The sequence below is a fragment of the Eptesicus fuscus genome, chromosome 9 (assembly GCF_027574615.1).
Source record: "Eptesicus fuscus isolate TK198812 chromosome 9, DD_ASM_mEF_20220401, whole genome shotgun sequence".
Classification (NCBI taxonomy): Eukaryota; Metazoa; Chordata; class Mammalia; order Chiroptera; family Vespertilionidae; genus Eptesicus; species Eptesicus fuscus.
The window spans coordinates 68,734,949-68,759,596 of NC_072481.1; the positions used below are offsets into that span (position 1 = coordinate 68,734,949).

The 24,648-nt window shown below is 37.8% G+C and overlaps 1 protein-coding gene and 1 pseudogene across 1 annotated transcript in view; one reads left to right on the top strand and one right to left on the bottom strand.

Annotated features, from left to right (window-relative positions):
- ZNF644 (zinc finger protein 644) overlaps positions 1 to 24,648 on the bottom strand; it is a 139,253-nt gene that overhangs the window by 86,415 nt on the left and 28,190 nt on the right. The window contains 1 exon segment of the mRNA XM_054721348.1: positions 9,011 to 9,071. Within this exon segment, the coding sequence (XP_054577323.1) occupies positions 9,011 to 9,054 (44 nt within the window). The 5' untranslated portion in view covers positions 9,055 to 9,071.
- On the top strand, positions 22,187 to 22,705 carry LOC114227474 (40S ribosomal protein S13-like; annotated as a pseudogene).

The following is a 24,648-nucleotide window of genomic DNA, read 5'->3' on the forward strand; positions in this document are numbered from 1 at the left end:
ATAGCTAGAGCCTTACTTTCTGTCATATCTTTTAACACTAGCCATTACCTGACCCTCACTCCATGTAGAACTAACTCTACACTCAAAACATACCATATTTCTTTTAGTTCCACCAATCATCCCTTTTTCTTACCTCTCAACCTTTCCACATACTATTTCTTCTGCTAATAACAATTCTTCCCTTTATATCTAGGTAAATCATCAATAGTTCCTTTAAGCTTTAGTTTAAATGGTACTCTGGAAGGCTCTGTCACATTTCCATTCAGTCATTCAATAACTCTTTATTAAGTGCTTACTATGAATAATGTACTGTCCTTAGTCTTCATGTATTAATAAATAAAACAGATATGGTCTGGCCATTCAGGAACACAGACTATCACAACACTAATCACATTTTATTGTAATTACATATTTAATCATTTTTTCAGACTAGTAACTAGTATTAAGTATGAGCTAAAACCAAGTTAACTAAAATAACCAATTCATAAAATACATAAATTTTTGAAACATTAAACAAGTATTTACTGAGCATTGATCATGTGATAGGTAGGCCCATAGTCCTTAGCTCAGCCAGAAAAACCTAAAAGGTTTCAAATATCTGCTCTAATGGTCATCTAAAAAGAAGAGTAAATAAGAGGTCGGAGGACTTAGGTTCTAATTATCTACCTGACCTCAAGCCAGTCATTTACTATTTACTAGTGGCCCGGTGCACAAAATTCATGCACGGGGGTGGGGGTGGGGGTTCTCTCAGCGCAGCCTGCACCCTCTCCAATCGGACATCCCTCTCGCAATCTGGGACCACTGGCTCCTAACCTACCTGCCTGCTTGATCGTCCACAACTTCCTCTGCCTACATCGCCCCTAATTGCCCTTCCCTGACGGCCTGATCTTACCCCCAGCTGCCCTCCCGTGCTGGCCTGATCTCACCCCCAATGGCCCTCCCCTGCTGGCCTGATTGCCCCTAACTGCCCTCCCCTGCGGACCTGATCTCAACCCCAACTGCCCTCTCCTGCCAGTCTAATCTCACCCCCAATGGCCCACCTCTGCCGACCTGATCTCACCCCAAACTGCCCTCCCCTGCTGGCCTGATTGCCCCTAATGGCCTCTGCCTCGGCCCCAGCCCCCACCACCATGGCTTTGTCCAGAAGGAAGTCAGACGTCCGGAAGATGGCTGGTCAATCCAGTCTAATTAGCATATTACCCTTTTAGTAGTACAGATAGATTATATAGGATAGGATTGCTTAAATGGGGGGGGGGGGGGAGCCTTTTTCATCAGGAGGAGATGCTCTTGGCAGACAAAATACATAATCCTTATATCTGGACCGATGGCCAGCCATATGCACTATACTGCCTAACACTTCATTAAAAAATTGAACCGCTTTTTTACACCTTACACCAAACAGCTGTTGCCCTTAAAACCCCTCCTCAGCCCCCAGCTTAGGTTCTGCCTTCGCAGTTCACCAAGATTAGGTTCTGATTGGTCAGTTTCTATGCCAGTCAGCGTCAAAAGTTCCGCATCCTAGGCAGCCATTGGCTCCTTTCACCTCACCCAGATTTGGTTCTGATTTGTTGGTTTCTATGTCAGTCAGCGTCAAAAGCTCCGCCTCCTAGGCAGTCATTGGCTTCTCACACGTCACCCAGATTTGGATCTGACTGGTCGGTTTCTATGCCAGTCAGCATCTCTGGGCCTATCAACAGGCCTGATCAGAGAGGTGGGGCTGATCAGCAACCCCAGCAGAGGCCTGAGAGAAAAAGAGGCACGGCTACTGGCCAGGCCAAGAGGGAAAGAAGAGAGGCAAGTGCTGATCAACAGCTGCCATGGAGGCTACGGATCAGACCCTGCTTCTCTCTCCCCAGGCCTGATCCACAGCCCCCTTGGCAGTCAGTGCTAGGTCAGGGCGCCTGCAGCTGTGGCAGTCAGTGCTGGGTCGCCAGGGCAACCCAGCACTGATTTCCGGTTGGTCGAGCCTTCAGTTGTTTTGGATGTTATAGATGAACCTCACACTCTTAAGTATAATACTGTCATATGTAAATTAACCTTTTGCACTCGGATGTTGAGTGTGACTTGACACGGTTAGCATTAGAATAAAGGAATTGAGAAAAAAGCAAGCGAGTGCAAAGGGTTAATGATAAGCATGGATCCTTTCACAGTATAACTTATTTCTTGGTGGGTCCAAAATTAGACTAGTTTTAAAAGTTTGAAAAACCAGAACAAAGAAACAGTTCAAACAATGAATTCTAAGCTATAGTAGAGTGTAAACTTTGGTACAATTTAAAAAACGTCAGTAACTTTGACAGCATGGACATCCAGATGAGTGAAACTGTCATACAAAATAATTTCTGGAAATTAAAATTTAATTCACACTCCCTCTGTCTACATTTCCCCTAGGTCATCCTACAATCAAAATTCTATTCTTTCCTTCAGGGCCCACTGTCACCTTCCTTCTATGAAGCCTTTCCTGATCTCTTCTTTCAAAATTCCCTCCTTAGTCCTACTATATTTCTCTTTACACCTGACAGCGTTCTGTTCATAATTTATAACATAATTCGTTATATGGCACTAAGAATTCTAATTAGCTATGGATACTTAACATGTAGCATAGTGCCTAGACATGCGATTTCAATAAAGGCTTACTCAATGCCTTGTTTTATTTAGCACCTTTATTTACAGTTTAGACCTACCATTAAAAGTTCAACCTAAAGCAACGGCAAAATTTTTTCGTTTGACAGGACAGTTTTATAGTTTCCTGCTCACATATTAGAATGACATTTGCCATTTAATTAATCTTTAATAGTGAAGTTGAAAACCACTTCAGATTTGGGTTGAAATTTTTATAATAAATACAGGCACAGATGAAATTTTCCTTGGAAAAAGAGATTGACCACTTGGCTTAAAAACATACTAATGCAGCCTACTTAACCCTTTCAATAAATAAAACAGCACAGTAAAACCAAGGATGAGTTTTAAGAGATGAAACCAAGATAAATACAAACATACCCAGGAATAAAGGCATCACACTGAGAAATACTGTACAAAAAATAAGCCCCAAAGAGGCAGTATCTTAATCCTTAAAAATAACTCAGAGAAAACTATTATGTGTTAAGGATTTTTCTCAGTTCTTTTTTCAATTCTTAAATTTAATAATTTCTAGAATTAAAGAATTTGGAAAAAGGAGTTCATAGTCTTTAAAATTATCTCAGACAAATAATTATAGCTTATCATACATGTTAAAGACAACAAAAGCATAACCACAAAGAAGGAAAGTTTTCTTAATGCTCAGGTTGCAAGAAACAACCTGATACTCTGAGAGTTTGAGTGGCATGCTGTTAGTCCAGATTTAATAAACCTAATACTTAGTAATGGCTTTTATTTTCTTTCTATTTACGTACATGTTATGCTAACATTTGTTTGTGGCAATTATAAAGAAATTCATTATTAGGAAATATTTATCCTAAATAAATATGAAGGGAACCAAGAAGGCTATTTGCTCACATATCAGAATATCTAGCTTTTATTAAAATCTAGTTATTCAATATTAAAAACTAAATGCAGTACTTAAACCATGAAAGTATGTTAATTTATGGATTTAATAATAAAATGAAGGTGACATGTCAAACCTTTGAAAAATATCACAATTAAAGAAATTCACAAATAAATATAGTTTTCACTGATTAGACTGACAAGAATTAAACCACAAATTAACATTTAGCACAGTGTGGGGAAACAGATATTCTCAAAAACTGTTAATAAGAATGTTATGGTACAATCTCATTGCAATTTTGCAATATATATCATAAAGTAAAGGACATATACAGGGACCCAGCAACCCATTACTACAAATTACCATACAGACATTCTCACACAATCCCAATGATATAGTTAAGACTATTTATTGCAGTATTGCCTATACAAGCAAAAAAAACACTGAGATTTACCCAAGTATCTAAACAGTTGTATTATATGTAATGTATATATGAAAAAATGTCCAAGATATATTGCTAAATGGAAAGAGAAAGATGCACAATACATACAAGCTATTTTTGATAACATATGGGGAGCACAGTGCTGGGAGAAAAGAGAGTTTTACTTATTAATTTTAAACATTTCTATACTATTGGCTCACACATATAAGGATATATGACTTTATTTTAAAATACAATTTTGAAAATACTGAATGTTGCTTGGCAATATATTTGAAAACAGTCAAATGTACACTGTATAATGTCATCAAGAGTGAAGAACAAATAATCTTATTAATTAAAAGGTGTGTTTTTTCACATTACAACAAAGGGAAACACATCTACAGTGCTACTAAAGTGAAACACAGTGAGGTTAATTTGGGAATTAAGAAAATTAACCTTAAAAAGACACACTTTCATGAAGAACTTCAAATCCTTGGAGTTAGGAATTCTGCAAAATGGAAAAGCTTAGCAGCAGTTGACTAAAATATTCAAGCACAAAATGAAGAGGAAGAGTCTGAAATTCAAATATACCTATCAGCCTCTGGGGGAGGGGAACGGACTAGTCTGAAATCTTATAAAGACACTAAGTTAAGTAATCACAAGATTAAATTTCTCTGAATACTCAAAATTTATCAACAAAAAAAACTAAACACACTTAACATCCAGGATGAAATAAAAGAAATAACTGAGGTCCTACATTCAATAAGAATCTGTGTCTAAGAAAACCCTTGTAGAGAGACAGAAGAACAGCATGAGATGGGGTCAACATCCAAGTCTGTGTTCAACCTTTATGGCAGAAGCTGCAGAGAGGAAAAGCAACAAATTGATCCCAGTGGGAAAGAACCTCTCCTCGCTTTGGACTTGCTAGAAGGCAATCAAGCTTCAGGCATAAAAACTCCCCAGCTGACTACGATAGCCAACCCAACTAGCCAAATTTCAAATATGGAAGAAAACTAGTGCAAAATGCTTTAAAGTTTTATAAAGTTTCATTTCTTAAGAAAATATAGGGAGAGATAAATGATGATGGAAGAAGACTTGACTTGGGGTGGTGAACAGACAATACAATATACAGACAATGTATTATAGAACTATAAGCCTAAAACCTATGAAATTTTATTAACCAATGTCACACCAATAAGTTCGATAAAAAAGTAAAATATATATATTATTTATGTATATTAGATCTACAATGATAAAACACACTTTTAAAAAATACTTTTCAGCAAGCAGCAAGTTTCCTAAGCTATAGGAAATGAAAATGTTATCACAATCCCAGACTATAATTCAATTTCTTCCTCCACTCCAACAGTTTTTACCCTGAGGAAAATGAGGGAAAGTTTTCTTTACTTCTTTTTTTTTTTTTCAAGTTTATGTTTTTTTATTGATTTTATATAGAAGCACTGAACATTCATTTGAAGTCATTTAAAAAACATAAACAAGGGTGAGGGCATGAGTGGGGGGGATGGGGGATAATGGGGGAATAAGGACACATATGTAACACCTTAATCAATAATAATAATAAAAAAACATAAACAAGCAAAAAGAAAGAGATGGAGTTTACCTAGAAATTGCCCCACCTATCCAGAGGTAGCCATTGCGGATTTACTTGGCGGATCACCTTCCCTCCTTTTCCTTGGGCATATAAATGTAGGTCCATGTTAAAAAATAATATTATTGGTCACACCACAAGTATATTTCACCCATGCTTTCTTTACATTTGTTTCTGAATGCCTACTGATAGTTGTCTAAGACTGCACAGTTGTGATGTTTTTAGATGCATCATAATATAATTCAGTAATCATACATGACTGTTGGTTACATTTTTTTGTTGCTATTTTAAACAGAACTATGCAGAACATAATTAAGGTGCAATTTTTGGATCATTCTTAGTTATTTCTTTAGGGTAAGTCTCAGAAGTGACCAATCTTCCTAATCTTCTACTTCTATTAGTCTAACACATCTTTTTAAAATTTTAGAGAAATAATTATTACAAACTAGTACAAAAGAAATAAATAGTATAAATACTTTAGTAACAAACACTCCAATTTCCATAACATGGATTAATGCCTTCATTTGGAAAGAGTAATCAAGATCAATAATGATTAGCTATTTTATTCCAACTAGACTGAAAGAAGACAGGGGATATTTTATTTGTCTTTCTAAAATGTCTATAACGCTCCCTCTATATTGCTCTCATAGGCTCCTTCATACAGCTCAACAGCAACTGAAGTGCTAAAGCCCCCATCTTATTCCAGCAAATATTCTGAATCTCTATTTGTCTGAGAGATATCTTTTCACTGTTCTATGTTTAACAAACATTCACTAAGTACTGTGCTGAGATAAATAAGACATGGAAGGTATCTACCTTCAAAGAGCTCACAGTCTAGTAAAGAAAACCGACTATTGTGGAATGGCCAGGTCTGGCTCAAAAACAAAATGATGCTTGAGATGGACTATTTCAGGAGATAAGCTGATAAGGAGGAAGGGACATTGACAATTGGGGAGGCAAGTGGTTGGAGAAGACTGACAACATATACTTAGGACTAAAACTAAGAATATAAAACATCATATTTTGTTTACTCAGATACTACTAGGAATTCTGAAACAGCTACAGTGATAACATTGTATACCACATTATAAAGCTTACATTTCATTGTGCAGGTGATGAGGAAAATGAAGGGAAAACTAGAGGAAGGAAAGCAGTGTAGAATGTTGGCACTCAGAATCCAATAAAAAAATTATAGACAGTGCATAAAAAATTTGTAGTATTTTTATACAGAATATTACTCAACATTAAAAAAATGAACTACTGATACAACAACATGGAGGAATCTCAAAAGAATTATGTTGAATGAAAAATAGAAACAAGAGAATACAGAATATATAATTTTATATACACAAAGTTCAAGCAAAACTAAGCTGTGCTGACAGAATTCAGAATGATGCTTACCTCAGGGAGAAAGGCTATTGGATTTGGAAGGGAAGAGCAAGAAGAACTTTCTGGGACAATAAAAATATTCTGCATCTTGATCTGGATGGTGGTTATATATATAAACACATATGTAAAAACTCATTCAGCTCTGTACTTTAAAGTTTCCATATTTTACCATACATACATTAGAACTTAATATAAAAAGAAAACTGCACATATAATTGGGGTGGGATAAGTTCAGAGTAAACTAAACTAGTATCATCCCTTGAGTAATACCTAACTTACAAGAAATCAGAATAAAGGTTCTAATAAACCCTGTATATTCAACTAGCAAACAAAATCCCTGTAAGACCTTAAATACAGAAGCTTCTCTCCTTCGGGAAGATATGCAGGCAAATGTTCCTTATAATGCATGCTAGCAAAATAAAATGCATTTCCTAAATAAAAAGAAATAGCTCCCTATTAACCAAAAAATAAATATTTTCTACACTGCAGTTACCTATCTCATAGGAGGTAATATAAAGATTAATAAAGCACAAGGATCACTTAATACAATATACAGACAATAAATACTCTTCAAACTACCATTACTATTACCCTATACTAGACGCCCGATGCACGAAGATTCATGCAGAATGGGCCTTCCTTACCCTGGTTGCCGGCACAGCCTTTGCTCCAGCCTGGAGCCACCTTTCCACCTTCCCACGCTGCCCAGAGCCCAGAGGGGCTGGGGCAGTGTGAAACGCCACGGAGACGACGCAAGCGTCCCACCCCCTGCCACTGGGCGCCTGCGTATGCAAATTAACCCACCATCTTTGTTTGGTTAATTTGCATACTCACTCCTGATTGGCTGGTGGGCGTCACGAAGGTATGGTCAATTTGCATCTTTCCCTTTTATTAGTGTAGATAATGAAACCCTAATATGCAAATTGACTGAAGGCAGAATAACCAGTCGCTATGACACGCACTGACCACCAAGGGGCAGACGCTCAATGCAGGAGCTGCCCCGATGGTCAGTGTGCCAGAAGCCGGGCTCACGGTCGGCGGGCACAGTGGCAGTGGTGGGAGCCTCTCCCGCCTCTGCGGCAGTGCTAAGGATGTCCGACTGCAAGCTTAGGCCTGCTCCCTCTGGACATCCCCCGAGGGCTCCCAGACTGCGAGAGGGTGCAGGCTGGGCTGCGGGGACCCCCCCCCCCAGTGCACCAATTTCATGCACCGGGCCTCTAGTTATTATATAATAGCAATAAAAGGGAAACTGCTTAAATTATGTCTAAACCACTTATTGAGAATACAATATTTAACTGCACATTACTGTATTATAGCACTTCTCATACCAGGCTTTTTTTTTTTAAACTTTGAAATCAGCAAGTTTCTGACAGCTGAATCATCTGTCAGATTAGAGAAAGATCAAGTTAATGTAATTTTATCAAAGTATTATTAATTTATATCTTGAAACCATATACACTTAACAAATAGACATTAAGTAAATGTCTATTTTTTAACATTTCAACAGTTTGTATTATTAAAAAGCGTTCTTTCAGATACCAGACCAAAAGTACAAGGTCAAAATTCAATTTTTTGAAAGTCAACAGTCTTAAAAAAAAAATAAAAGCGAATCAGAATGCTAAATTTAAAAAGTAGAGATACCCACAAGAAAAATATTAAACCATTCATTTACAATTCTGAATATTATGTTAAAAAATCACAATTTGGATAATTTAACCAATTAAGTACTTTATTAACGGAAATAAGAAAGTACAGTTTGCAAAAGCAAAGACTACTCAAGTACTATAATCTACAAGAAGAGAACAGTGAAGCAACCTAATAAACCTTTTATTGAATCTGATTTTCTAACTTGTTTTATAGTCATTGGAAACTGCACACCTAAGTTATAAAACTCAACATAAAAGATGAAATTATTCAGTTTCACAATTTGATAGTTGTATTTTTCTCCCACCAAATCAATTGGATCAAGTGCATCAAAAAGTCAATTCTTTATATTTCAGGATTTTATTAAAAAACTCATTGATTCTGGACTAGAAGGCACTTAAAATTTTTTTTTGGTATTATTCCTAGTTTGGTATGTACTATTTTAAAAAAGTAGTCTTCTACTTACCTAGATTTTGTCTTATTAACATCTTGCTGCAGGAACAATCTCATTCAAAATTAAATCAAACCTGAAAGAATACAAGTAAAACCATCATTTAGTTTTCTGTTCCAGATATGAATAATTACATCTATGACACAATGCTTTTAAATTAAAAACTGCAAATCAAAATTTTTCTTGGTAAGATATCTATCTGAAAAACTGTTCAACTAAAACATGAGTATTTTAACCTTCATGAAACTTGCTAAGTCCCATTATTTTTTTAGAAAAATAATCTATTTAAATGAGAAATAGTTTGTAGTTCTCTTCAAAACATTTTACAAAATTTGTTGTAATAACTTTAATAGTATGTCAATAGCTATAATTAAAATCAGAATTTGTTCATAAAACATACTATCTAGATCAATGTTTACCTAATGCTATTATGTACATATCAAAAAAATGCCAAATAGTTGAAGAAAAAAATACAGAGTAAGATACATAAAAGTATATACTAATAGTAGCTATAATAATGGCTAACACTGATTCAGTACTTTAATACCAGGAATCATTACAGAGAATAGCATATACTGATACTCTCCTACTTCCTCAATTTAATCTAGTATAATGTAACCTTCACCCCAACACTCCACTGAAAATTTACTTGTAAAAAATCTACTTATCTCTAATTTTATCACATTCTATAAATTCTGAAGACTCAGTATATCCTACTCTGAACTCTAAACATGTCTTTCCCCTGCCTGAAACAGACTTGTAACTGGTCTGAATTCTTACTCTCAAAAAACGGCACCAGCATACCTATTGCCATTCATACCTAGATTACTATAACTGTTCTATTTCCAGACTATCTTCTCAAATTCATCCTTTCCAGAACTATAAAAGTAATCCTTTTGCAGATGTCATATCTTGCTTCAAGTCCTTCAATAGTACCATCAATGACCTCATCTCTATCTATCCCTAATTTTTACTCTCACTTTTACCCCATGCTTCTACTACTCCAAATTCTTCAACTCTCAGAACAGCCCTCATGCTCTCAGCTTTCATACCTTTTCACATGGTGAACTATACCTACTATCTTTCTTCAACTTCGCTAATACCTTTTTACTAGTTTTTCAAATAATTAGCCCAGTCACCCTGACAGATCCTTCTTTAATTTCCTCAGCTATGTATAGCTGTGTTTCTCAACTGCTATTGCAACTAGTAACAGTTCTGTATCAACCCTATTGGTTTACTTGTGTATTTTCTGAACTACAATGTGGACAAAAATTCATTTATCTCATTTTAGCATTTTCACTGGATGAGCACATTATAAAAGCATAACAATGTAGACTGACTACAGAAATTTTGTGTTGTATCCTAAAATGTACATAGGAATATAGAAGAAAAACAAGTAAAATTCAGGCTGAATTGAAGTCACATTTTCAAAGATCGGAGGGAAAAAATTCACATCACTTCTGGATCTAGTCAGTTACTTTATGAAATAACTATGTCTAAGTGAAAATATGATTGGCAAAAATCAGCCAAGTAAAATCTTTTATTGGAAAGGGATGAATTCTTTCTAGAGCCTTCAGAGAGAGAATAACCCTGCTGACACCTTAATTTCTGCCCAGTGATACTGATTTCAAACTTCTGACTTCCGGAACTATGGGAAAATAAATTTATGTTGTTTTGAGCCATCTATCTAGTCTGTGGTAATCTGTTAAGACCAGTCATCAAAAACTAATATACTGAGTATGGTAGGTTCTCTAGGAAATAAATTAGAACCACTACATAAAAGCTGTTATGGACTTAATTGTGTCCCTATAAAATGCATATTGTGAAGCCCTAACACACAATGTGATTGTATATTTGAAGACAGGGCCTTTAAGGACATAACTGAGGTTCAAATGAGATCGTAAGTGTGGACCCTAATCCAATATGACTGATGAATATTGAGAAAAAAATATCCTCAGCAAACCAAGTTCAACAGCACATTAAGAGAATTATATCATAACTAGAGGACAGATGCACGAAATTTGTGCACAGGGGGGAGGGGGGGAGTCCCTTCAGCCCCCAATCTGGGACCCTTTGGGGGATGTCCAACTGCTGGTTTAGGCCCATTCCCGGGGATCGGGCTTAAACTGGCAGTCGGACATTCCTCTCACAATCTGGGACGGCTGGCTCCTAACTGCTCACCTGTCTGTCTGCCTGATTGCCCCTAACTGCCCCCCCCCCTGCAAGCCTGATCACCCCTAACTGCCCCCCCCCACTGCCGGCCTGGTCGCCCCCAACTGCTCCCCTCTACCGGCATGGTTGCCCCTAACTTCCCCCCATCCGCTGGCCTGATCACCCCACGCAGCCTGCTGTTCAGTCGTTTGGTCGTCCCTCACTAACCCCCCTGCTGGCCTTGTCGCCCCACACAGCCTGCTGTTCGGTCGTCTGTCCAGTTGTTTGGTTGTGACGGCCCCGGGCTTTTTATATATTAGGATGATCAAGTTGGATTTATTCCTAGAAGGCAAGATGGCTCAACAAATAAAAAATCAATGTAATACACCATAACAGAATGAAGGACAGAAATCACAATAATCTCAGCTGATGCTGAAAAAGCATTAACAGAGACAATCAACAAACTAAGAATAGAATGAAACTACCTCAACATAATCAAAGCCATATGTGAAAAACCCACAGATAACATCATACTTAATTATGAAAGGCTGAAAATGTTTTCTTTAAGATCAAGAAGATCAGATGCCCACTTATACATACTACTTCTTTCCAACACAGTACTTAAAGTACTAGCCAGAGCAAATAAATCAGAAAAAGAAATAAAAGGCATCCAAATTGGAAAGGAAGAAACAAAATTATCTGTTTGCTGATAACATGGTCTTTTAGATAGAAAATTCTACAGATTTTTAAAAACAACTGTTAAAATCAGTAAATGATTAGCAAAATTGTGGGATATAAAATCAGCATATGAAAATGAGTTGTTTCTATGTACTAAAAATGATCAAACTGAAAAACAAAATAATGAAAACAATCTCATTTAAAAAGCATAAGAAATAATATAATACTTGGGACAGACTTAACCAAGAAGGCAAAAGACTTATACATGAAAAAAATTACAAAACATTACTAAAACAAATCAAAGAGACAAATAAATAGAGACATCCCATGTTCATGAACTGAAACACTGTAACATTGTTAAAATGTCCATACTACCCACAGTGATCTAAAGTTCAATGCAATCCCTACCAAAATCTTCTGCACATCAAAGGAAACAATCAACAGAGGAAAAAGGCAATCTACAGAAGTGGAGAATAATTTTTGCAAATCATATATTTGATAAGGGGTTAATATCCAAAATATAAAAAGAACATCTAACACCCAACATTAAAAAAAAATATCAAAAAATGGGTAAAGGATTTGACTACACAAATATCCAAAATAGATACACAAATACCCAACAAGTATATGAAAAGATGTCCAACCTTCTTAACCATAAGAGAAACATAAATCAAAATCAAAATAAGAAATTATTTCACATCCAATAAGATGGCCACAATCCAAAGAACAGAAAATCACAATGTCGCCGAAACCGGTTTGGCTCAGTGGATAGAGCGTCGGTCTGCGGACTGAAGGGTCCCAGGTTCGATTCCGGTCAAGGGCATGTACATTGGTTGCGGGCACATCCCCGGTGGGGGGTGTGCAGGAGGCAGCTGGTCGATGTTTCTCTCTCATCGATGTTTCTAGCTCTCTATCCCTCTCCCTTCCTCTCTGTAAAAAATCAATAAAATATATTTAAAAAAAGAAAATCACAATGTCGACAAGGATGCAGAGAATTGGAACTCTTGTACATTGTTGGTGGGAATGTAAATGGTGCAGACATTATCTTATGGAAGTTTCTCAAAAAATTAAAAATAGAATTACCATATGATCCTGCAATCCCAGTCTGGCTATGAATGCAAAAGAATTCAAAGTAGGATCTCCAAGATATTTACACACCCAAGCTCACTGCAGCATTATTCACAATAGCCAAGACATGGAAGCAACTTGAATGTCCATTGGCAGGTGAATGCATAAAGGAAATGTGGTATATACATACAATGGAATATTATGCACTGACCAGTGTGCTCAGTGGTTAGAGTGTCGGCCTGTACACCAAAGGGTCGTGGATTCAATTCCTGATCAACGGCACATGCCTGGGTTGTGTGTTCAATTTCCTGCCCCAGCTGGGTTGAGTGCAGAAGGCAACCAGTTGATATGCCTCTCACATCAATGTTTCTCTTTCTTTTTTTATTTATTTATTTTTATTTTCTAAAGTTTTACATGTCTCCTTTTCTTCCAATTGACCACCCCCACCCCCAGCCATTCCCACCCTGGGCAAGCCGCCACCGCCCCAGTGTTTGTGTCCATTGGTTTTGCTAATATGCATGCATACAAGTCCTTTGGTTGCTCTCTAACCACCCTCCCTCCCCTACCATTTGTCTCTGGATATATTCTTACTAATCAAACTAGACGCCCGATGAACGAAGATTCGTGCATAATGGGCCTTCCTTACCCTGGCTGCCGGCACAGCCTTTGCTCCGAACCGGAGACGCCTTTCTGACTTTGCTCTGCCCGGAGCCACCTTTTCTCCTTCCCACGCTGCCCAGAGGCCCTGAGTGGCTGGCACAGTGAGAAACACCTGTGTTGTCACCATGGCAACAAAGCAAGCATCCTGACCGGCCACTGGGTGCCTGTGTATGCAAATTAACCCACCATCTTTGTTGGGTTAATTTGCATACTCACTCCTGATTGGCTGGTGGGTGTCGCGAAGGAATGATCAATTAGCATGTTACTCTTTTATTACATAGATTATGTTGATCATTATATCTCCACATATGAGTGCGATCATGTGATATTTATCTTTCTCCAACTGGCTTATTTCGCTTAGCATAATGCTCTCCAGTTTCAGCCATGCTGTTACAAATGGTAAAAGTTTCTTCTTTTTTATTGTGGCATGGTATTCCATTGTGTAGATGTACCACAGTTTTTTAATCCACTCATCTGCTGATGGGCACTTAGGTTGTTTCCAAATCTTAGCTACTGTAAACTGTGCTGTTAAGAACAGTGTTTCTGGTGATTGGTGTTTCTGGTTTCTTGGGATATAGTCCTAGAAGTGGGATCACTGGGTCAAATGGGAGTTCCATTTTTAACTTTTTGAGGAAACTCCTTACTGTCTTCCACAGTGGCTGCACCAGTCTGCATTCCCACCAGCAGTACAGGAGGGTTTCTTTTTCTCCACATGCCCCTGAATCAAGGCATGAGCAGGTGATACCCAGCACTTGTCATTTGTTGATTTGTTGATGATAGCCATTCTGACAGGTGTGAGATGGTATCTCATTGTTGTTTTGATTTGCATCTCTCGGGTTATTAGTGACTTTGAGCATGTTTTCATATGTCTCTGGGCCTTCTGTATGTCCTCTTTTTTTAAAAAAGTGTCTATTTAGATCCTTTGCCCATTTTTTCAATGTTTCTCTTTCTGTCTTCTCTTCCCTTCCCTCCCTCCCACTCTTTCTAAAAAATCAATGAAAAAAATATCCTCAGGTGAGGATTAACAAAAAAAAAAAGAGAGAAGGAAATCCTGTTAACATGTTACATTACTAGAGGCCCGGTGCACGGATTCATGCACCGGTGGGGCCCCTCTGGCCTGCCTGCAGGAATCAGGCCAAAACTGGCTCTCTGACATCCCCCAAGGGGTCCTGGATTGCAAGAGGGCGGTTCTCAGGTGACGAACCCCGGAATCAGGCTCCCTTCTCTCTGGTTCTAGGTGCTTCACCCAAGAACCACAGCTGCCAAGTCACCACAGCTCCGCAGCTCCTGCATCCAGCGTCTGCCCCTGGTGGTCAGTGCACATCACGGTTGAATGGTCACTTAGGCTTTTATATATATAGATGGATGAACCTTGGGGACATTATATTAAGTGAAATAAGCCAATCACAAAAGGACAAATACTGTATGAATTCACTGACATATAATATCTAAAGTGGTCAAAAATCAGAGAAAAATAAAGTAGAAAGGAAAAAAAATTAGTGTTTAATGGGTAAAAAGTTTAATCTTTGAAAGATAAAAAGTTCCAGAGACCCGTTTCACAACAATATAAACATACTTACCACTGAACTGTACACTTAAAAATGGTTAATGTTATATATTTTACCACAATTTTAAAAATATCAAGAGGAGAAATTAATACAAGGGCAAGATAAAATAATAGAAATTGAGGTTGTCTCTAACTTAGAAACCAGAAACATATATGAAATGATAGTTTTCAGATATTAGACAGGCAACTACTGATGGGTTTATATAGATGTCAAATCTGTTCAAACTATACACTCTAAAATTTGTAATTTACTATGTAATTATACTTTAATAAATCTGTTTTTTAAAACCACAATATGAAAATATTACACTAGAAGAAAAAATAAAGTCAAATTCTCAAATTAAGCAAGTTAGAATGATAATAATGAACACAAAAAAGAACACTCGTTTATAACCAAAAGAGTAAAGATACAAATGATCATCTTTCTACATCTGTAACTGGTACTACAATTACCCTAAAACTGGCAATTCTATGCTTCCAAAATCCTATCAGACACATCCAATGAAACAAGTATAACTAGAGTCATCTGGATACTGAACAGATTGATGTATTTAATTTATACTTGCCCCAAGTTCAATTCTCAAGCACAATTCCTACTGAAATATACCAAAGCTCAACCTAGAACTAAATACACAGTAAAAATTAATTACACAGCTTGAGCCCCAAAGTCTATCTGCAAAAACAGCCTCAATTCTGCAGCACCCCTTATCCACTCTTTTGGCAAGGAGGCTTCGCAGTTTCTCCCATCAAGAGGTGGAGTCTTTTTCCCCAAAGTTTAACTCTGGGCTTGACCTTATAAGGAAACCTAACCAGTAGAATAAAGCAGATGTCAGTTCGCCAGTTTTGAGTTAAGTCCCAGGAACCATGCATACTTGTCCTCTTGGAACCCTGCCATCATGAGAACAAGCCCTCGCTAACCTACTGGAGGAGGAGAGAACAGTCAGATATACCATCCCAGGCCATCCTAAAGAACCCAGCCACGAGGGGCAGAGCCACCTTTCTGGTTGGCTACTGAATGTACACTCAAAAATGAGCCAAATGAAGATCAGAAATACTGCCTAGCTGGCTCATAGACTTACTGTTCTAATGTTGGTTTCAAACTACCAAGTTTTAAAGTAATTTGTTACACAGCAGTAGCTAACACAACAACTCTATCTTAAAGATACCATATTAAAATTATTCTTAGCCCTAGAGAGTTACTATTTGATTTATAGGTCGACGCTCAACCACTGAGCCACACCAGCTGGGCAAGGTAACATTCTTACTCAACTGTTAAAGTTGTGCCAATTCTAGGCCCCTGAATCAAGGCATGAGCAGGTGACACCCAGGGTGTTCAGAGGAGTACCTTTTATTTGTTTATGCATAGGAGTATGGTTCAAAGAGAGACATTTGGAATCCTTCTCAGGTTTTTTTCAAGCACTGGAAAAGGTACACTCTTCAGTGGAAATAACACCTACAAGAATGATATAGGTCAGAGCACCCAGTGGCTGGCTATCTTTTTGCTACCTCATGAAGATAACATATTTAGGAATGAAGCCACCACATACAAAATCCAACCCAAGAAACAGAGACATTATCCTAATGATATCATATGCACCCACTGATCTAGGCACTCCTGAAATAATTTAATAGCAGAATAGGCAATATTTATCAATAGGCAATATTCCATCTACTGAGACATACTAGAGAATCTAAACAAAATATTAAAAATCATCAATTTGAAGACATCAAGGAGCTAATACAACAGTAAAGAATGACCAGGCAAAGATCCAAGACAAGATGGAAACCTACAGATATAAACCCAGTACCCAAGGATGCTTTTGCCTTGGAGTTATTTGCCAATCCAGATGAGACAGCTGAGAAACTGATCATTACTTCTCACATTGTTGTAGAGCAAGGGGAACTAAAAGGGGAGTCCAAGGTTCGGTATGGTGGGAATCATACTAAATGCTTGAGTTGAGATCCCAAAGGACTTAACTCTAGTGAGTCAGAACTAAACAAGTCCTTGCATGTACTGCAGCCTTACCTGAAGACATCTAGATGGCCAAATTTAAAAAAATCCCAATCCTTAAAATTTAATTAAGATAACCCCAAACTGCTGGAGACCCCAGGTATGGCAAAAGCAAACAAAAACTATCTATGCAGCCGAGACTGGTTTGGCTCAGTGGATAGAGCGTCGGCCTTCGGACTCAGGGGTCCCAGGTTCGATTCCGGTCAGGGGCATGTGCCTTGGTTGCGGGCGCATCCCCAGTGGGGGGTGTGCAAGAGGCAGCTGATCGATGTTTCTAACTCTCTATCCCTCTCTCTTCCTCTCTGTAGAAAATCAATGAAATATATTAAAAAAAAAACTATCTATGCAAAAAGATAGTATCACCATAGGACTCAAGAGTTTAGCACAAAGAGTTTAGGCCTGGAAAAGCAGCTGAAAATTTAAATGGAGAGAGCATGGCAGCAAGAGAAGCAGAGGAGTGAAACAAAAATTCTCAGTATAAACTGCCCAAATCACTGGATGACTAATAAACTATGTATGCACAGGGAAGAACTAAAGACATTAAAAGCAGAAAAGTTGGCAGAGGCCAGAGGGGGGAAAAAAAACTACATTGAAAAATAGAGCTGTACTGAATTTGATGCTTTTTCAAAAGGGTACATTCCACAGCTGTGCACAATTAGGGCAGCAGATAGCTGAAGCCCTACAAGACTGAAGTGTCAAAAGAAAAAACCCACACCCAGCAGAATAGTTGGTAATAAGAATCCCTAGAAGCAAGAAAACCACAGAGAAAGATTCAAAATCTGACACTAAACTTCACCCAATAATTCTTAGAGGAACATTAACAATCCAGAGTCACTAAAACATATTCACAATGTCCAGTTTTCAAACAAAAGTTACATAATATGCAAAACAAACAAACAAACAAACAAAAAAACACAGAAAACTTGATTCATACTCAGAGGGGGGAAAAGAATCACTAGATAGTGATTTTGAGTACCCTGGCTGTTGTAGTTAGCATATAAGGAGTTTAAAGCATTCTATCATTAAAATTAAAAGAAAACATTCTAAGTATTGGTAGAAACTCTATATAAAAAATAAAAAGCTTTTACATAAAATTTAAAATCACCAGAAGGCAGAAGAAAGAACTGGGAAGCTTGAAATAGGGCAATAAAACTATCCAATCCAAAAAACAAAGTGAAATGACTGGAGAAAATTTAACAGACTCGGAGACCAGTAGGACAATCTCAGGTAGTCGAATATAGATATAACCCACTCAACATAGATACAGAATGAAAGAGGAGCAAAAAAAGGTACAAAATAATTTTTGTTGAAGAAGTAATAGTCAAAAGCATCCCAAACTTGGTAGATAACATTAACTTACAGATCCAAGAATCTTAACAAACCCAAGCAGAAAAAAACACAAAGAACCAATACTATATACATATCATATTCAAGCTGCTAAAGGCCAAAGAGAAAACCTTGAGAGCCTCCAGAGAAGAAGAGTTTACATATGGGAAATGATAATACAGGTAATGGCTGACTTATCAGAAAATAATGGAGGTGTTGGAACAACATCTTCTATATCTAATGATACTATCCTTCAAAAATAAAGGTGAAAAAAAAAGGATATTTTTCGATAAACAAAAATCAGACTTCAGGCCATAGACAAAACAATGTTTTAAAAAAAGTGGGGGAAGGTGAGAATAAAAATACTCAATCCAAAAGATGGCAAGAAAGGTGAGAAAAAGAATACAAAGTCAGAATAAATAGAAAACACCTAAGATCAGATATAAACATCAATACATCAGTAATTATATGAAATCTAAACAAACTTTATGCTATAATTAAAAGACAAGGAGTGTTAGATGGAATTGAAAGTAAAATGATATGGTGTATACATCAAATAGCTCTAAAGCATAAATGCACAGAAAGTTTTTAAATAAAAGTTTGGGGGGAAAAAGGAATCACAAACTCTAGTTATAATAAGGCTGGCACTGCTATGATATTATCAATCAATGTAGACTTCAAAGCAAAAAGCATTACCAGAGATAATGATAAAAGATTCAACTCATCAGAAACAAAGAACAATTCTAAATTTGTGTGCCCCAATATCATGGATTCATATATATTTGTAAAACAATTGATAGCAACACAGGAAAGACAAATCCATAATAGCAATAGAAAAAGTTAACAAACCTCCCTAAATTGAACATGCAGAAATTAAATTAGTAGGGATGTAGAAGTTTTTAGCATGGTTAACAAAACTGACTTAACAAATACATATAAATATTGCACCCAAAAAACTGCAGAGTACACATTCTTTTCAAATACACACAAAATATTTACAACACCTGGCTAATAAAAACAAAAAAGTACAACCACATTTCGAAACAGGAAAATGAAAAATAAAAAAGATAAAAAACTATAAGGTAACATTACACACCCTCTAGAATGGCTAAAAGTAAAATTAACAATACAAAGTGTTGGTAAAGATGAAGTGCAAAAAGAACTTTGTTGATGAGACTATAAACTGTTACAAACACTTTGGGGGGAAAATCTGAGTATGTCTGAAAATCTATCATAGATCCACTCTAACCACATTAGTATGTATTTACTGAATATAACTGTGCACTAGGAGACAGGTACAAGAAAATGCACAGCAGCATCCTATCTAATAAAAGAGTAATATGCAAATTGACCATCACTCCAACACACAAGATGGCCGCCCCCATATGGTCAAAGATGGCTGCCCCCATGTGGACACAAGATGGCCACCACAAGATGGCTGGCAGGGGAGAGCAGTTGTGGGTGATCAGGCCAGCAGGGTAGGGCAGTTAGGGGTGACCAGGACTGCAGGGGAGGGCAGTTGGGGGGGACCCAGGCCTGCAGGGGAGGGAAGTTGGGGGCAATCAGGCCTGCAGGGGAGGGCAGTTGGGAGGGACCAGGCCTATAAGGGAGGGCAGTTGGGGGCAATCAGGCCTTCAGGGGAGGGCAGTTAGGGGTGACCAGGCCAGCAGAGGAGGGCAGTTGGGAGGGACCAGTCCTGCAGGGGAGGGCAGTTGGGGGGGACCAGGCCTGCAGGAGAAGGCAGTTAGGGGTGACCAGGCCTGCAGGGGAGGGTGTTGGGGGCAATCAGGCCAACAGGGGAGGGCAGTCAGAAGGGACCAGCCCTGCAGGAGAAGGCAGTTGGGGGGGGAGACCAAGACTTCAGGGGAGGGCAGTTGGGGGGGACCAGGCCTGCAGGAGAGGGCAATTGGGAGCGATCAGGACAGCAGAGGAGGGCAATTGGGAGGGACCAGGCCTGCAGGGGAGGGCAGCTGGGGGGGACCAGGCCTGCAGGGGAGGGCAGTTAGGGTTGACCAGACCTGCAGGGGAGGGCAGTGGGGGGGCAACCAGGCTGGCAAGGGAGGGCAGTTAGGGGTTACTGGGCTAGCAGGGGAGGGCAGTTGGGGGCAATCGGGCCAGCAGCGGAGTAGTTAGGCGTCTATCAGGTTGGCAGGGGAGTGGTTAGGGGTTGATCAGGCTGGCAGGCAGAAGCGGTTAGGGGCAATCAGGCAGGCAGGCAAGTGAGCTGTTGGGAGGCAGCAGTCCTGGATTGTAAGAGGACTGCCCTAAATGGGCAGTGGGACATCCCTCAATGGGTCCCAGATTGGAGAGGGTGCAGGCTGGGCTGAGGGACACACATTCCCCGCCAACCCCTGGGAAAGAATTTCATGCACTGGGCCTCTAGTTATTCATAAAAGTGTTAACATCCCAAATTTCCATCAATAATAAATAAATAGTGGGATATTGAAATAACAATGTATAGCAATGATAATGAATGAACTACAATAATATATGCAACAATAGAGATGAATCACAAAGAATGCTGGAAGTAGGATCCATTTATATAACTTTCATTAACAAGAAAAATATATACAGTTCAAAAATGTATTTTTAAGTGGAAAAAACAAAGCAAAAAAAGGACTAGGATGGTAGTTTCTACTAAGGAAGGAGGTATGACTGGGAAGGGACAGAGTGAAGGATCTGGCAAGGTTTTAATTCTTAATTAGGATGTGATTAAGCAGGTATGTACTTTTGAATACTTAAATTACATATTTTTCCATGCATTATTTTGAATATTTTTCCCACAGGAAAAAATGTTTCAAAAGTAAAACTAAACATTTAAGGCTTGAATTTTATCCTAAGGCGCTGGCATTACAGTATTTTGTTTTTATTTTAAAGTTATATAAATGCATATTCTAAAAATCAAATGAAGCTTATAATGAAAGATAGCACCCCACCCCCCATTCTAAACAGTACTTCTGTAGCAGTATTTTAATTCTTTATTTTGGATCTGATTGCTTCATTTTGGATCTAATATGTGAAAACTACTTAACTCTTATATCCTGCTGTAACTTCCCCAAATTATATAACTCCCTCACCTGAGGATGGCTAACTGATTTTTTTCACAAAAGTGCAAAAGCAATTCAATGAACAAAGTCTTTTCAACATTTGGTTGCAGAAGCAACTGGCTATACATGGGGGGGAGGGGGGAAATAGTGACCTAAATCTCACACACTATATCAATATTAATTCAAAATAGATTATAAGTTTAAATGTAAATTGTAAAACTATTTACCTTGTAGAAGAGAAAAATCATTAGGATCTAGAGCTAGAAAAAAGGGTTCTTTGAAACAACACCAAAAGGATGATCCAGAAAAGAAAATATTTGACAAGATTTCATCAAATAAAAATCTTTTACTCTTTGAAAGACACTGTTAAGAGGCTTAATAAGTGACAGATTTGAAAAAATATTTGCAAACTACATACTTAACAGTAAGACATCAGCAAAAATAGCAAAATAAGAACATTCAAAAATCATCTCCTTCATTAAACCAACAACTGGCAAAAACAGTCAACTTTTCCAAACTCTAAAAATTAACCAAAGGCTTGCAGCAACCTGGGAAGAATTTATTAAGAAAGATGGATAAATCTTGATAAGACCAGCAAACTTTGTGGCATATTATTTTGCCCTATTCCCATCCTCCCACCCCAGATCCACAATAATTTTGAAAGCCAACATCTGACCTCCAGCATGCTGGGTGGCTTCCTGCAGTGTTCCCAACTGATGCTCTCTTTTTCACTGCCTGACAGCCATCGTGAGTTGAATGCATGCTCCTGTCCTGGGAAGCGCTTGTCCCAGTAGGTTCTTCCCTACTGCCACAGCATTCCCACCTGGCTGAAGTTCCCATCTTAGGACATGAAGGAGTAGATCTACAAACTGGCAAAGAAGGACCTGCCTCCCTCACAAATTTGTGTGATATTGACTCACATGGTGTTGCACAAGTATGTTTTGTGACAGGCAATAAAATCTTGAGAATTCTTAAGTCCAAAGGACTTGCTCCTGATCTTCCTTAGGATCTCAACCATTTAAGAAAGCTGTTGCTGTTCAAAGCATCTTGAGAGGAACAGAAAGGTTAAGGATACTTAATTCCATCTGATTCTGATAGAGAGCCATATTCACTGGTTGGGGCTTGATATTATAAGACCAAACGAGTTCTCCCTTCTCAACTGGAAATACGAGTCATCCATAGCCTTTGCCCTGATTGCATAAAATGTCTATGTACTCAAGCAATAAAATCATTGTTTAACTAGGGAAAAAGCCAACATTCCATAAGCCTCATGAAAACCAGTAGCCTAGCAGCCACCTAAGATGGGCAGAAGAGGGTGAGAGCTCTTTCACTACCGCATTCCCCAAGTATTGTCATTATTTGACAAATTTAGTGGTATCCTGGAAGACCCAACTCCCAAATCTATCCTAATTTAACCTGACACAGAGCTCAGTCAGTGCATAAAGTATGACAAAAATAATCAGAGGCAATTGTTTAATATTGTGGCTGACCAAGGCAGTGGATAACAGTTGAGGCAAACAATAAGCTAACCGAAAAACATAAAAACTGAGGACTTAGAAAAGCTCCAATATATACTTAAAAATCTAGATGGTCACACATAGCACAGGGCTCTGCACATGTCCAGGGCTGTACACATGCTCAGGAAAGACCTACAAAGGCCCTAAGTGCTTGCCTCTGGCTAACCTGGAAGGTCTACACAAGCAGAAAGTAAAGAGTAAGGCAAGTTACAAACTTCCTGGCTGAGTGGTGAAGTTGTACCCCAACAAAGACTGGGAGACTTACTGGTGGTCCCACGCATTTAAGGAAACCTCTGTCCAATAATTAGCTGACCACTAAGTTAATTGAGTAGAGACACCGTAGGGCCACACACAACAAAGAATATAGATTTACAGAATTCAGAAAAAATACACTAAACAAACAACAATAAACTAACAATGACAAACACTGGGGAGTGGTGAATATCTGATTGTCAGGCCTGCCACATTATTTCATATGTATAGTTTTCAATAAAATAAAGAAGACATTTCTAAAAAAGTATGGCTCATACTCAAGTAAAAAAAAACTGTCAATAGGAACTGTCCCTGAGGAAACCCAAACATTGAACTCACTAGACAAAGTTTTAAAATCAGCTATTTTATACATGTTCAAAGAACTAAAGGAAATTCATGTCTAAAGAACGAAAGAAAAGTATGAGATTAATGTCTAACAAGTAGAAAATACCAATAAAGAGAAATCATGGAAAAAAAAATTCTGGAGTTGAAAAGTACAATAACTAAAATGAAAAATTCACTTCAAGGTTTCAGCAGCAGATTTGAACCAGCAAGAGAAAGAATCAGAGAATTTGAAGATAGGTCAATTGAGATTATCCACTGAAAAACAGAAAAAGAAAAAAAAAACAGATGGAAAAAACAAAAGGTACCTTAAGGACTCCACTAAAGATATCAAAACATACACATAATGGGAGAGAGAGAAAAAAAATGTTGAATAAATAACTAAAAATTCCCCCAAATTTAATGAAAAACAATCATCTAAACACCAAAAAACTCAAGAAACTACAACGAGGATAAACTCAAAGAGACCCACACCTAGACATACCATAATCAACTGTCAAAAAGAAAAGAAGCCTGAAAGAAGCCAAAGATAAAGAACTTGTCACATGTAGAGATCCTAAATATAATTAAATTAATTTCTCATCACAAACCATGGGGGCCAGAAGGCAATGGGAAGACATATTCAAAGTACGGGGAGGGGGGGGGGGAGATACAACTGTCAACCAAGAATCTATAACTACTTTTCAAAAATAAAAGAAAAATTAAAACATTCACAGAGAAACAAAAATAAGCAAAATAAGGTAATCGATTGCCAGCAGACTTGATGTATAAGAAATACACAAGAGTGTCCCTTCAACATGGCTGAAATAAAAAAACACTAGATAGTAACTCATCTCCACTTGAAAAAATAAAGAGCATGGTAAAGGTAACTACATAGGTATATATAAAAGACAGTATAATTTTTAAATTTGTGACTTTTTTACTCCTATTGACTTAAAAGATATATAAAGATGTAATTTCCATGACAAAAATAACAATAGAAGAAGAAGGGGTGGAACTATGCAGGAGGAAAATTTTTGTATATTATTGAAATT